We start from the raw sequence: 14,037 nt of genomic DNA, 5'->3' as shown, positions 1-14,037 counted from the left end.
CAATTTCGAAGACTTTTCATTTGAATTATAGTGCGCTCCAACGTTCGAGTTGAAATTACCATCCCCGTGAATTATTATTTTTTTAAAATTTTTTTAATTTAACGGTAACTCGACAAAAAAATGTTCATAAATCATGTGAACAAAATTAAACTAAAACCCCCCTTCTTTTTTCATTTCAAAAAGTTGCAACCTTTTCATTTCAATTCTATACAAATGATGAGATTATTACCTTTTTCTTAACCACTTATAAATATCCGACCAAATGAGTTTATAATTTTATCACCCTCAAATTTTATTCTGATTTTTTTCTTTTCATCATTATTTCTTCTAGTCTAAGTGAAGATTCAAAGAATCAAAATTTTTAACAACCCGTGTTGTTTACTTTACAGCCTTTTCCTCTGTTTTTTCTTTGTCTTCATTCCCTGCCAAAATATTCACACATTCTTCATTTAAATTTTGATCTTTGCATATCATCAAATTCAAATTACAACCCACTTCTAAAAATGCAAAATTTAAGATGGGTTCTGAAGCTTTTGCTGATTCTTTCATTATTTGGGCAATTGTCCAAATCCCAAAATCATGAAACTGTTAGCTCAAATTGTAATGCAGCTGATAGAGCTGCACTTCTTAGCTTCAAATCAAAAATAATCAAGGATACTACGGGAATACTCGAGTCGTGGACCGGCTCCGATTGCTGCGGAGGAAGCTGGGAAGGTGTTGAATGTAATCCATCAATAGGAAGAGTTACTGCATTACAACTGCAGAAGCCTTCTGACAGTGACAGTATCAGTGATGCTATTTTCATGGCAGGAACATTGTCACCTGATTTAGGTAACTTGCAGTTTCTAGAAGTTTTAGTGATCAGTGGAATGAAACACATTACAGGAAACATTCCTGATACAATCTCCAACTTAAGACACTTATCACAGCTTGTCCTAGAGGGGAATTCGTTTGTGGGGCCCATTCCTTCCGGCCTCGGCCGCCTGTCATCCCTTAAAACACTCATGTTAGACGGTAACCGTCTTAGAGGTCAATTGCCAACTAGTTTAGGAAATCTCAAGGGTCTCCTACAACTAAACTTAGGAAAAAACTTGCTTTCTGGTCCCATCCCACCTACTTTTAAAAACCTTCAGGGTTTGCAGTTTCTTGATCTTAGCAGAAACTTACTGTCGGGTGTAATTCCTGAATTCATCGGGCAGTTTCGTAATCTGACTTTCGTCGAGCTTTCTAATAACCTGCTTTCCGGTCCAATACCGGTATCATTCTGCAGTCTTACTGCACTTTCAGATGTTTCTCTGAGTGGTAACCAGCTCACAGGAAAAATTCCTGACAAAATTGGTGGTCTGAAGTCACTTACTAGTCTTTCCCTCAGTAATAATCATCTTACAGGTCAAATTCCTGAGTCTCTTGCTAGTTTAAAGAACTTATGGTACTTGAATTTATCAAGCAATGCACTCCAAAATCCTTTGCCAACTTCTTTTGCCAAAGGTTTAGGATTGCCTTCTTTGCTGTCAATTGATTTTTCCTACAACAAACTCAGTTTAGGGACAGTTCCTAACTGGATTAGAACCAGAAAACTGACTGCTGTTCATTTAGCTGGCTGTGATCTTAAAGGAACTCTTCCTACTTTCATTACACCTACCTCTTTAACCTCTATTGATTTCTCCAATAATCATTTCATAGGTGGTTTATCAACTATTTTAGCAAAAATGTCAAACTTACAGTTTCTGAAGATATCCAAAAACCAACTCAAGTTTGATGTTTCTAGCATTGTCTTACCTAGGGGGATATCATCTATTGATCTCAGCTCGAACCAGCTCTTCGGACCGCTTTCGGCTTTCATCAATAACCACACAACCAGCTTCCTAGAGGTTATTGATGTCTCAAGGAACATAATTTCAGGCCCTATTCCTGAGTTCAGAGAAGGGCTGTCATTGAAAGTTTTAAACATTGGGAGTAACAAGATTACAGGACATATACCAAACTCAATCTCAAACTTAGTTGAGTTACAAAGATTTGATATACGTCGTAATCAAATCTCCGGTACCATTCCCTCGAGTTTAGGACTACTTGTGAAGCTACAATGGCTAGAGTTGTCTATCAACCGCCTCACCGGAACCATTCCAAACAGCTTGCTTGGAATTGTTAACCTGAGGCATGCTAATTTCAGGGCAAACAGATTATGTGGAGAAATACCACAAGGCAGACCATTCAATATATTTCCTGTTGTAGCTTATGCACACAATCAATGTTTGTGTGGAAAACCCCTGCTTCCTTGCAAGAAGAAGAAGAACCCACCTCAAACGGGCCAGTAAAACTAGCTGACTCTTCTTGATTGATAAGATACTCAAATATGATTTCCATTTATATTGCCAACGTTATGCTTTTCATGTGTCAGAGTATTTATTTATATTCTTTCCTTGATATGTTTGCCTCACAAACATCCTACATTGTACTTTCATTATATTATAAAACTATCTATATTTTTATGTTCAAAATGTTCGGTTGCATAGAAGCCAACTCTATTAGGCTAACTGTTACTTATGTTTCAAATTTTTTGACCACTTAATTAACTTTTTTCATTCCATATAATATGTCATTTATAGAACATACTTGTATATGCTACGAAGTACTGTATTATTTTACTTGTCTGCTTCATATCAATTCATTTATAATATGTCTTAAAGATGCTTTGTAGTTGCATATGTGACTAATGTTATTTATCTGACTAATCTGAACCAACAAAAGTTGCTGATGTAATACAAATATGACAAATAAGTTGGAACTCATTTATCTGACTAATCTGAATCTACATAAGTTAACACTACTACAAAATATGGATAAAGAACCAATGATAAGAAACCACAATTATTAAATAAGGGGTTCCTTAATAAAAGAAACCTATTTTCTCTAATAAGGGGTTTCTTATACACACTTAATGTGATAACTAATTTTTATGAAAAGAGGTTTTTCATACAGAATATCAATCTAAAACTATTTCTAACCCACCTTTAAATTAAAAAAATAAAAAATAAAAAACCTATTTCTAACCCTATTATCATACCAGTTATCTTCCATTCACCCCTATGAACCACACCCGCCCCCACCCATTCACTCATCTCTCTTCTCCCTCTCTTACAGTTCTAATCTCTCTTCCATTGAAACGTCCTCTAGCTCTCATTGAAGCGGATCTCGAGCTTTATAGGTAAATGTGTTGAGCACTCATAGGTAAATGTAATCAATTTGTTATTGTAATTCGTTTTTTTTTTTTTTTTTTTCAATTTCATTTCTGAATATTTCGATTTTGTGTTTAATCATCTTTTCACGAACTTTTGTTTAAATTGTTTAATTTCGTAATTTGTGTTTTAAAATTGTTTAATTTCGTTTTTAGATAAACTTCTGTAATTTATTGAAGTACCCTAAATCAAATTTCTCTAATTTTCATTTTTTAAATTATCAAGTTTAATGGCAGAAGAAACTGGTTCCCAGCCAGCTAACTGTGTTAATCCTGCAACAAGAACACATTCAATCGGCTTAAAGTAAGCTTCTTTTTTTTTTTTTTAATTTAAATTTCAAATCTGATGCTTTTTTACTTGATCTATAAAAGTTCATAAATTGTGAATTAATACTGTTTGTTCAAGGAATTGGAATGGGTTTGATTGGAGTTGATTAGCCTTGTTTGATGTGAATGTGTTAGAATTGTTGTATGCATGCTTGATTTTGTTTTTGAATTAGTGGGTAATTGTTGAAACAACAACTAAATTAATAGGAAGAAGAAGTATAAACTTTGAAATTTGAATAAAAGAATTGTGGAGGAAAGATAACGAACTCAACAAAAAATTGTACGCTAAGTCTTTAGTTATTATGAAATTGCTCATTAACAATGACTTTGTTTAATTGTTCCAATTGCATATCATGCCCATCAGTTTTTTATTTCAATGATGGTGATGTAATCTGCAATAACTGCCTTGAGAATTTTTAGCCCCTCTAAGTAATTGATGCATATATGATTGATCTCTTCGTTTGCAGCTAATTGAAAAGCTATCTGCTTTAAATCCTTCATTTTTCAGTTAATTTAAGTTTCGACATTCATTTCTTTTTATTTGTTGTAAATTGTAACCTATATGATTAATTAATTTGTTGAATTTTGTAGGTGAAAATTTTTATTCAACAAAGGACGGTTGGAGCTTTATTAATTTTGTTTGGAGACAAATATAATTTCTTTAGAGGTTTTAGAAGATCAGTTATTGTAAATGTTGTTGATTGTGTTTAGAATTTTACAGTTATATTAATATTATGTAAAAGAATTTTACATATTTGTGCATCAATATTATATGGAGTAAGGAGCTTGAAAATCAAAGGGAGCGTGATATGTAGGAATATTGTATATATTGTGGTATAGCTATCGTACATACCATTGTATGTATTTGATAGTTATATTGCAATATATATATTTTTTCTGAATTATGAACGGATAAAAAAAAAACCCCTTTCACTAAAAGTGATTTCTTTAATTAAACCAAAGAAACCTCCTTTTTTCTAAAAAGTGGTTTCTTTAATGTTATTATAGAATAGTCTTAGCAGTACATAAAATAACCCCTTTCACTAAAAGTGATTTCTTTAATTAAACCAAAGAAACCCCCTTTTTTCTAAAAAGTGGTTTCTTTAATGTTATTATAGAATAGTCTTAGCAGTACATAAAAAAACCCCTTCTCTTAAAAAGTAGTTTCTTAAGTTGAGCAAACTAACCCCCTAAAAAATGTGGTTTCTTAACCTAAGAGACCTCTGAGCTTAAGACCCCCTCTAAAGTGGTTTCTCAGGCTAATTTTAAAGGGTTTCTTTTCATGTTTTTGTAGTAGTGTAAGTGACTTGCTGATGTATTTTTATGCAGTTCTAGTTTAAAGTTCTGCCTCATTTCACTATCTTGGGTATTAGAGATTATGTTCACGTGTCTGATTAACATTTTTTGAAAGCGCGGTTGATTATCATGCTATGCATTCCTTTTCCTCTTTCTAAATTCTAGATCCACTCACGTTGATGCCATCACATTGAAGCATATGTTTGCTTCTTCATGAAAGTGGATTTGTCATTTGAGTAAGCTGTTTGTTGTATGTGTAAGTGTGTAACAGGAGTCAAGAGAGGAAACTGAAAGTTAATCACAAAAAGACAGAAGATAACATGCCAAAAATCTGGTTCTGAGCACCACTTATTATCAATTTTTAGGAGGATCTTTGTATGTTCATAACACTAAACATCACCTTGCAATATACTCGTACGAAGTAATTATCAAGACATGAAGAAAGTTATTTTTAACAACTAATTAGGATAATTATGATCAAATTTACGTTCCAAAATTTTACAACAATTTGAGACAAAGTGAGTGTTTTCTTTTCTACAAAAGATACTCCATCTCAGAATACTCGACACATTGCCTTTTTTAATATTAGTACGGAAAGAGTAGTAAAATTTTAATGAAGAAAGGGAATAACCGAATAAGCGACAATTTAGTGCGGTTTAAAATTGGTGAATAGTCATGCAACGGCCCACAAAATAGAATAGGCTAGGCCCATGTAGTTGTTTGTCACCTTTAACTCTTTAAGGTGCAATGGTGCATGCTTGCCAATTGCCGCTAAGAATTTAGGCTTTAACCACCTATCATCATTATGGCCCGATTGAATTGTCAACTAGCCAAACCAACTATCTAAAAAGTTTTTTTATTTTTATTTTTATTTTATTTTTTATTTTTTTAATTTTTTAAAATCTCTTTTTCCTTTTTGAACTGATTTTTTATTCTCCCTTTTTAATGTCAACTATGTAAATTGCCAATCCAACAATATAAGGGCACTTTTAATTTGATATCTTATGTATCAAAGTTTTTTTAATTTAAAATAACTCAAATTAAGTTGCAAAAATTACTACATATTAAAAATTATTCTGTCTGAAATGATTGTAAGCTTTTTATAGCTAAATTGATTATAAGTTTATAACTTATTTTGCGTGAAATGACCTAAACCTTTTTTTTATATCATTGACTTATATTAGCTAGATAAGTCAAAATATATTAAGGATAATACAACTTTATAACTTTCCTTAAGAAGTGATGAAAAATCAATCTAAGAAAAGTATAAAAGAGTTGATACTTTGATTTGAAGGGTGATGAAGTACTAATAATATACAATAAAAGTCACGTGGGTAGGGGGTTGCAATTGTGCATCTAGCATTATTTGTAAGTTACACATTTCATACACACGCTTCCTTTTTTTTTTTAATTTATAGCCTCATCCGGTCATCCCTCTCCATATAGTTCTAATTTTATCTAATTTATTCGTTGAAACTCTGAGTATGTTCGATTCATCTGACTTTTACTTATCATAACTTGTCTTATCTTGAGAAACGAGGAGATAGAGGGATGGTTAGTCCCTCCATCTCTCCCCCATGTGATGGGGTTCGATTCCTCATGGCCCCTCCATTCCTGTGATAGAGTGGGGACCCTTCCCGTAGTTTTACCTTTTAAAAAAAAATAAAAAATTGTCTTTATCTTATTTGAGCTTGTCTTAATTTGCTTCAATTAATCTAACTTGTTAAACCTTATTAAAACTTATTTTATTTCTAATTTAAACTTAGATACTCTTATTAAAAGCTATTTTTCCTGATCTTATTATTACTAAACTTTTTTTATCCGAACTCATTAGATTCAAAATAAATAAAAATAAGGCAAATAAGTGCTCCCCTTATAGCCTCCAATTAACAAGAGAAATAAATGAAAATAACGCAAGTCTTCCCTTTATACCCTCCAATTAACAAGAGAACAGATGAAGAGGGGTTGGAACTTGGAAGTTGATGTTTGGCTAAAAGTTGTCAAGTCAGGGTTGAGGACCAAATCAATTCCATCAGCCTGGCAATTGGGAGGACAATTTGGACTATTTAAAGCCAAACGGTAAAGAATCCATGTAAAAAAGATTTTTGTATTTTTTTATTTTTACTACTGTAGTACTTTTCAAGTGACATAAATGCCCTTTTGGATTTTTGGTTTCTCGTGAGATTTTATTTATTTGATTCTTTAATTTGGTTGAGTTCGTTCTTTGACTTGATTTCACATAATGACAAACAGACATACATACATACATACAGATACAGTACTCATAACTCATTTGCTAATTTGGGGTTGAGTGGAATATATGTGTTACTTTGACCCTTCAACTTAAACTAGGTTTTAGTTAGGTTTGGAATTGGGGCTCAATCTATTAATAACTCTACTTTTTTGTCACAAATCATACGAATATTGTGGACTTTTGTGGTACTCGTACATATATATCGCATTACTATCGCAAAGAGCACCGTGCTCCATTGCAATGCATTATATATGTATGCGATTTGTGCATACATATCTGTTTAACACATGAATCGTGAATGTAGGATTACAATGGTTTGAGAATTTATGCATTATCTTGGAAGATGAATGAAGTACCATATGAGGGTTGAAATTAGTTTGATTTGCTTATCATTTGTTGTAAGGTATGAAAAAGTTGATTTGAACTCATTTTATGTAATTATTTGCTTGAATAATGATGCTTAATCTTACTTATTCCCTCTAATTTTATTTGTAGGTTTTTTTTTAGTTATTTGATTTGACTTTTATATTTGCTGATGAATAACTTTTACAAACAATTTCTGTATATTTGATTATTTATAAGTCTAATAAAAGTTATAACAAAACTAATACTCGTATTTTTAAATAAATGTAGTGACAATTGATGAATATATCAATATTTCATATGACTATATTTCTTTTATGTGTAAATTGCAAAAAATTCAAAAGGTCCGTGTGTTTGAGAATTGCTTCAAAATGGTGGTTAGGTAAACTAAACAAAGGTACTATCATAAACATATCTAATTAGACATCATACTTGTTACATATTGTTTTGTTTTATATAGAAATGAGTTTGAAGCACATCCTAAAGCCGACTGAACATACTAAACTTTCAAGCGAGAGGTTTGGGATATCTTCGTAGCTTCATAACATTTCCTTTAATGACCAATCATGTTATATGCCTGTGATGTAATAATCTACGATTAAAAACTAAGTGTAACAAGAAATTGTGAATTATTCCAAGTTTCACCTATTTTTTTTTCATTAATATCATACCTTGGTTATTGTGGTATCGTGTCCAATTTCGGATTTTCTAAGTGATGTTACGGAAATTAAAGGATATAGTGCTACTAATTCTATAAACATCCCCCCAAGATACAAGAAGTAATGCTTTGCCCTATTTTAAGAAGGGCTCCAAGATTTTGGAAGTCACTCAACAATTCAATACAAGATTTGTTTAAAATGGGAGAAATTTAAATTATGATTTGTTGATACAAGATTCAATACAAGTTACTCAACTGTTCTAGAGATTTTTTTTAATGTATGTCTTAGACTTAGTTACACTTGTTGTAAACGCTATGTGCCACTTTTGCATGTTATTGGTCCACCAAATTTAGTTGATTGTAAAAGAATTTAATTTACTACTATGCCTTACAAAATCATCATCAATGAACTACTAGTTAAATTAAAAATTAAAAAAAAAAAAAAAAAAAAAAAAACGAGCTAGTGCAAGAAGAGAGGCAAAACTAGCTAGAACAAGTAGTATAAGTGAAAAAAAAAGAGGTAACATTAGTCAGAAGATTAATAGTGGCTTGTATTGAGATGAAAATATTAGGGATTGAAAAGACGGTGAAGACACTTACATACATTGCGTGCCTATAAAACTATAACTCTTTTATTCTTTACTTAATTTTAGCGTTGATACCTCATGTTTTATTTTTTCATCCTTAGCAATCATTTTTCTCCACCAAATCAACACCATATATAAAATGCCGATAACAATAATATACTTTTCATCAACTAGAAAAATACTGTATTCCATACAATAATATGAAATATCGTCCAATTCACTTACTAATCGTATACAAAAGATCTTCATCTTCATCTATTCTTACACTTATGCCTCAAAATAAGATAAGGTATCTAGAAAAAATCTCCACTTATTCAATAAAACCCTTAAAAAACTCTTCATTTATTTATACAAATATAAATAAACCTCAAAATTAGAAAATGTATAATTGAGGTGTAATTTCAGTCCATGGTCCAAGTCTTTGTAATCTGGAGTCCTCCGTATTGTATTTGGGTACTACATTGTCCAATTTCGTGAGTTTCAACACAACTCTCTCGATTCACTCTCTTCTTCCTCAAAATTAAAAAAACAAAACAAATTAAATAACTCAAAATTAATCTCAATTTCTTTTTAAATAAATCCTTCACTTTCCCTCTCCTCTTTTAGAAGCACCCTTCTTCCTCAACCCCTTAAGATGCGCCTCCCTTTCTCTCTCCTCCTCGTCTTCTTCCTTCTCCCCTTTCTTCTTCCTCCAACTTAATTTTTCAAAACCAATTATTTTTTTCTTTTTTTTTTCAATTACTTTTTTCTCATGAACTCAACCTTTTTACTGGAACTGAGGAAATGGATTTCGATGGTTTGGTAGTGGGTCAAACTGCAGTATCTTCATCTTGTTCAGACCACCAAAATCAAATACTTGAAGGAAAACCCAAGTGTAGTATTAATGGATCTGGGTTAATCAAGCAAGAAAGATCCGACCCGTTTGTTGATGAAGATAATAGGGTTGCTAAAATTGTTAAAAGGGCTGATGATTTGGGGCTGAGATCTGATAATGCTGTTCCTAAACAACAAATGTTGAGCTTTTCTTCTTCAACTAAACCTCAACAACTTAGCTTTCTTTCTGCTAAAGATGTTAATTTCATTTCAGACAATAAAAATGCCCAGAATCTTCTTTTATCTTATTTTCAGCAGCAGCAACAACAACAACTTCCTTCTTACTCCAGAACTCCTGCTGGTATGCTTTTAATTAGTTAATTTATTAATTACTCTGTTTTTGTTTGTTTATCTAATTAATTAATTTTATGATTACCGTATTAATTTCCATTTTAGGGTTGTTTTGATCTTGATTTTAGTTGATGGGTACTTTAATTAGCAAAATGTCATTATCATGATACAGTAATTTATCAATTTTTATTTTAACTAGCTTTCATTGGTAAAGGAATACAGGTTGTAAGTTGTAAAATGTCTTTTCAATCTTTTTGTTGGTCTTGTCAAGTAACAGTTCAATGATTTTTTTTTTTTTTTCTTTTTCTTTATGGGTTTATTTTAGTAAAATTTGGGTATAAATTTATTTTGTGAGAAAACAAAAAAGGTAAAAAAATTGTAATAGGGTAAAATAGTAGGATTAGTTGATCTTGTCTTTCCAATCTATAACCTTGATGTTCTGTCTCCTCCATTGTAGCAAATTTTACAAATTTTGATGAAATTGGATGCTGCATAAAAAAATTTAATGTTTCTGCCAATTAATTTCAGTTCTAGTTACTTTTTAATTTTATTATCCTTTTAAATTCTTATTTTCTCTGATAAATATTTGCCTTTCTGCTCTGGCAATGATAGATTTTGGTGAAACTGGTAATGCATTTCTCTAGATTATGGTCCCCATTTAATTTTGTCCTGTTTTATTCAATTATTTTCATCTTCTGTTTGAATTTTTATTTTTGTTTATAATATGGTCTTATCTCAGCAGTTAATTTATACTATATGATGTTTATGTTATTAAAAATCAGGGTTTAATCATGGAAACTTGAATGGGAGCATGCATGGATCATTTTCAGGGATAAGAGGACCATTTACACCAGCACAATGGATAGAGTTAGAACATCAGGCAATGATATACAAGTATATAACTGCAAATGTTCCTGTTCCTGCTAATTTGCTCATTCCTATTAGGAAAGCCTTATGTTCTTCTGGCTTTCCTGGCTTCTCTTTTGGATCTTATCCTCCCCATTCATGTAAGCTTCCCTCTTTCCTGCCTAGAATTTCACTGATTTTGCCTGTAACGTCGTGCTTTTAACATTGATGTCGATTTTGTGACTCTTTTTCGTTGATTGGTGATTGTTGTTGAATTTTATTGAATTATGTTATGAATTTCTAAGTATAGAGTGTATCACAGTGATGAATGTGCACATATATATGAGTCTTTGGTGTGTATTATGTGATGAATGGAAAAGAAGATGTAAGCTTTGAAGAATAATGTATGAGCTTCTGCATGACTTTCGTTTCTAACTTTGCTTTTTTTTTTTTTTTTTTTTTATGTTGCTTTAATTGTTATGGAAAATTATAGATGGATGGGGGACTTTCCATCTAGGATTTTCTGGCAGCACAGACCCAGAGCCTGGGAGGTGTCGCCGAACAGATGGAAAGAAATGGCGGTGCTCAAAGGATGCAGTTCCCGACCAGAAATATTGTGAAAGACATATCAACAGAGGTCGCCATCGTTCAAGAAAGCCTGTGGAAGGCCACACTGGCCAAGCTGCCTCTGGACCCACTAACACGAAGGTGATTCCAGCGATGTCTTCTTCCATGTCATCGCTGGTAACATCCACTGGTGGTGCCTCCAACAGTACTGTTACTATTGCACATCAGCACCATATCAAAGGCTTGCAGCCACCTGGTGCCAACAATGCTGCCGCTGACTCGATTGTTAACCGGTGAGACATCTCTACTTTTATGATTATCATGATGATCTGGATTCGATAGTGCATATACTCATATAGCTTTAATCGCCTCCTTTTACTTTCCACTTATAAGGTAGACCCCGTTATCCCAATGTCACTTTCCTGGAAAGTGACTACAGTCTTAGTAAATTTAACCCTCAAGATTCCCCTCTAGGGTAAATTTAAGAGACGGATTTGATTTATCTTTGTAGTGGATGATGCTATTGTTCATTATCTGCTAGCTTTTTAGCATAGTTTTTAGCAGAGAATTTTGATATATACTAACTGTTTGTGCACGAACAGCTTTCATGATGAGCAGGGTCTCTCCACGATGCCTCCAACCATGAATTTGAAAACTAATGACAGCCCATTTTCCATTGCAAAGCAACATATCCAGTTAGATGATTCCTCACAATCAGAATTTGGACTTGTCTCTACTGATTCCCTCCTGAACCCGACACAGAAAAGTGCCTATTTGGGCTGTAAAAGCTACAACTCTTCGATCTTGGAGTTTAATGCACAGCAAACCCAAGACCAATACCCACTCCGACATTTCATGGATGTCTGGCCCAAGGACAATTCTAACCGTTCATCCATCCCCTGGCCTGAAGACTCACTGAAATCAGATTGGACTCAACTATCAATGTCGATTCCCATGTCAACGACTGACTTCTCATCCTCATCCTCACCTAATCAAGAGAAGGCAACTGTTTCACCATTGAGGCTGTCTCGTGAGTTTGATCCATCTCAAATGGGTGTGGGAGTGGGAACCATTGTGGGTGAGACAGGCATGAAGCAAAATGCCTGGATACCGATTTCATGGGGAAATAATTCAATGGGAGGTCCCTTGGGGGAGGTTCTGAACAATACAAGTAATATCACATCAGCCCTTAATCTCAAGGGTGATCAAAGATGTGATGGGAGCCCTCAGCTTGGGTCATCCCCTACTGGCGTCTTGCAGAAGTCTACCTTTGTTTCCCTTTCTAACAGCAGCTCTGCTGGCAGTCCGAGGGCTGAGAATAAGAAAACCCTCGAAGGAGCCAATCTCTGTGACGATATCCTAGGCTCAGCAGTTCATGCTAGCTCTACATTCGTCCCTTCCATGTAAGCTGTTGGAATAAGAGCTTGCTAAGGTAAGGGGAGATTGAAAAGGAGAGATTATGTGACATTAATATCTTCAAATTATGAAAAATTGGTTCCCAAAAGAAGTCTTCTCCGAGGCCTGTTTTGAGATCTAAAAATGTGCTTATCTGTTTTTCGTTAAGATTGAGTTTCCTGAACAGTTTGTGGGAGGTTCAAGACTTACAGGTGTTGTTGATAGCTCAACCTTTTTTTTTCACGGTTTATGAGTTGTGACTATCCGTTCATCGACTGATCACAATTCTATTGTCTCTGTTGTTAGTTTGTTACCTATTGTACCAATCACTTTTCATCGCCTTCTCCGTTTGGAGAAACTGTCCAAACTTTCAAGATTTTTAGTTGAGGGAGAGTTGGATTTGGCAGTAAAGCATGCAAATGCATCTTGAAATGCTTTACTTAATGTGGAATAACCTTGCTTTATTTTTGGTTTATGACATTAGCATGTACTTGGTACTATACTTCGGGCACCAACTTCTCTACTAGCTTTAAGTGTTTTTTTGTCATCTAGCTAACAGACCTAACATCCCTTCTTCAACCCCCCTTCCCCTTCTCTCTTTAAGTTCCGAAATGCTCCTCTCCCTTGCCCCAAACTAAAATTAACAAAGTGAAAAAAGCCATTCATTGAATTTTGATTATTTAGGTCGTGTTATCGGGATAAGGTAATTTCATTAATAAGTGACTTTAAGGAGTATACAAATGTACACATACCCATACTTGTACATACAAGTGAGTGTATCGCTGGAATCAGATGTGACAAAATCCATGACTTATCACATGAGCAGAGAAGAAAGAGAGATGTTGACGCAAATAATTGGATAAGTTTAAAATGAGAAGCTGAAAAAAAAAAACAGCTCAAAAGAAAAAGAAAATGGGCCCATCTTTAAGCATGGTATCTTTAGCCTTTAGTACGAAATGCAAAGATGAAAAAAATGTGGTGAGTTAAATTTGGTTGGGTGAAGATTTAAAGGGTGTTGTCGGATGAAAGGTTTCATTGGTGACTCCTGTCTCATATCCGGGAGTTTCAGACCGTAACTACCATGCCCACTTCCCATATTCACCTGTCCTTTCTCTTAACTCATTTATTTCTCTTTTTTTTAATTCAATTATTAATACGAGTATTGCTTTATTTTATGTCTTATTATATGGCATTTATTAGCATGTTTTTTTCTAAAATTATACACCTTTTATCTTTAATAATGTGGATAAAAAGGAAAGTTGAGGTAAATAAATTTGTTTAAGAGAAGTATTTAAGTGGAGTAATATAGTAATATAGTAATATAGGTTTGGTGAGCTTGTTGGGG

General features: G+C 33.3%; 2 protein-coding genes across 3 annotated transcripts; both read left to right on the top strand.

The window, feature by feature from the left end:
- The first annotated feature begins 270 nt into the window (after positions 1-270).
- On the top strand, positions 271-4,360 carry LOC110685762 (probable leucine-rich repeat receptor-like protein kinase At1g35710). 2 transcript variants are annotated; one of them, XM_021862282.1, is made up of 3 exons: positions 271-3,205; positions 3,462-3,539; positions 4,154-4,360. In XM_021862282.1, exon 1 carries the CDS (start codon positions 504-506, stop codon positions 2,313-2,315), a length of 1,812 nt encoding a protein of 603 aa, XP_021717974.1. In that variant the 5' UTR covers positions 271-503; the 3' UTR covers positions 2,316-3,205; positions 3,462-3,539; positions 4,154-4,360. The 2 variants fall into 2 exon arrangements, with proteins under 2 accessions (XP_021717974.1, XP_021717973.1); XM_021862281.1 differs by having other exon boundaries at positions 271-3,228.
- Positions 4,361-8,651: 4,291 nt separating this feature from the next.
- LOC110685761 (growth-regulating factor 1-like) lies at positions 8,652-13,203 on the top strand. The gene is made up of 4 exons (XM_021862280.1): positions 8,652-9,894; positions 10,667-10,891; positions 11,224-11,590; positions 11,900-13,203. Exons 1-4 carry the CDS (start codon positions 9,504-9,506, stop codon positions 12,702-12,704), a joined length of 1,788 nt encoding a protein of 595 aa, XP_021717972.1. The 5' UTR covers positions 8,652-9,503; the 3' UTR covers positions 12,705-13,203.
- The last annotated feature ends 834 nt before the right edge of the window (positions 13,204-14,037 follow it).

Source organism: Chenopodium quinoa, unplaced genomic scaffold, assembly GCF_001683475.1.
Source record: "Chenopodium quinoa cultivar QQ74 unplaced genomic scaffold, ASM168347v1, whole genome shotgun sequence".
Taxonomy (NCBI): domain Eukaryota; kingdom Viridiplantae; phylum Streptophyta; class Magnoliopsida; order Caryophyllales; family Amaranthaceae; genus Chenopodium; species Chenopodium quinoa.
This window is presented reverse-complemented; position numbering and strand designations above follow the sequence as displayed.

Excerpts from the sequence above, each read along its gene's own strand:
- LOC110685762 (XM_021862282.1), top strand. The coding sequence starts at position 504 with ATGCAAAATTTAAGATGGGTTCTGAAGCTTTTGCTGATTCTTTCATTA.
- LOC110685761 (XM_021862280.1), top strand. The coding sequence starts at position 9,504 with ATGGATTTCGATGGTTTGGTAGTGGGTCAAACTGCAGTATCTTCATCT. Across the intron at positions 10,892-11,223 it reads ATCTTATCCTCCCCATTCAT|ATGGATGGGGGACTTTCCAT; the intron begins GTAAGCTTCCCT and ends GGAAAATTATAG. Across the intron at positions 11,591-11,899 it reads GCTGACTCGATTGTTAACCG|CTTTCATGATGAGCAGGGTC; the intron begins GTGAGACATCTC and ends GTGCACGAACAG.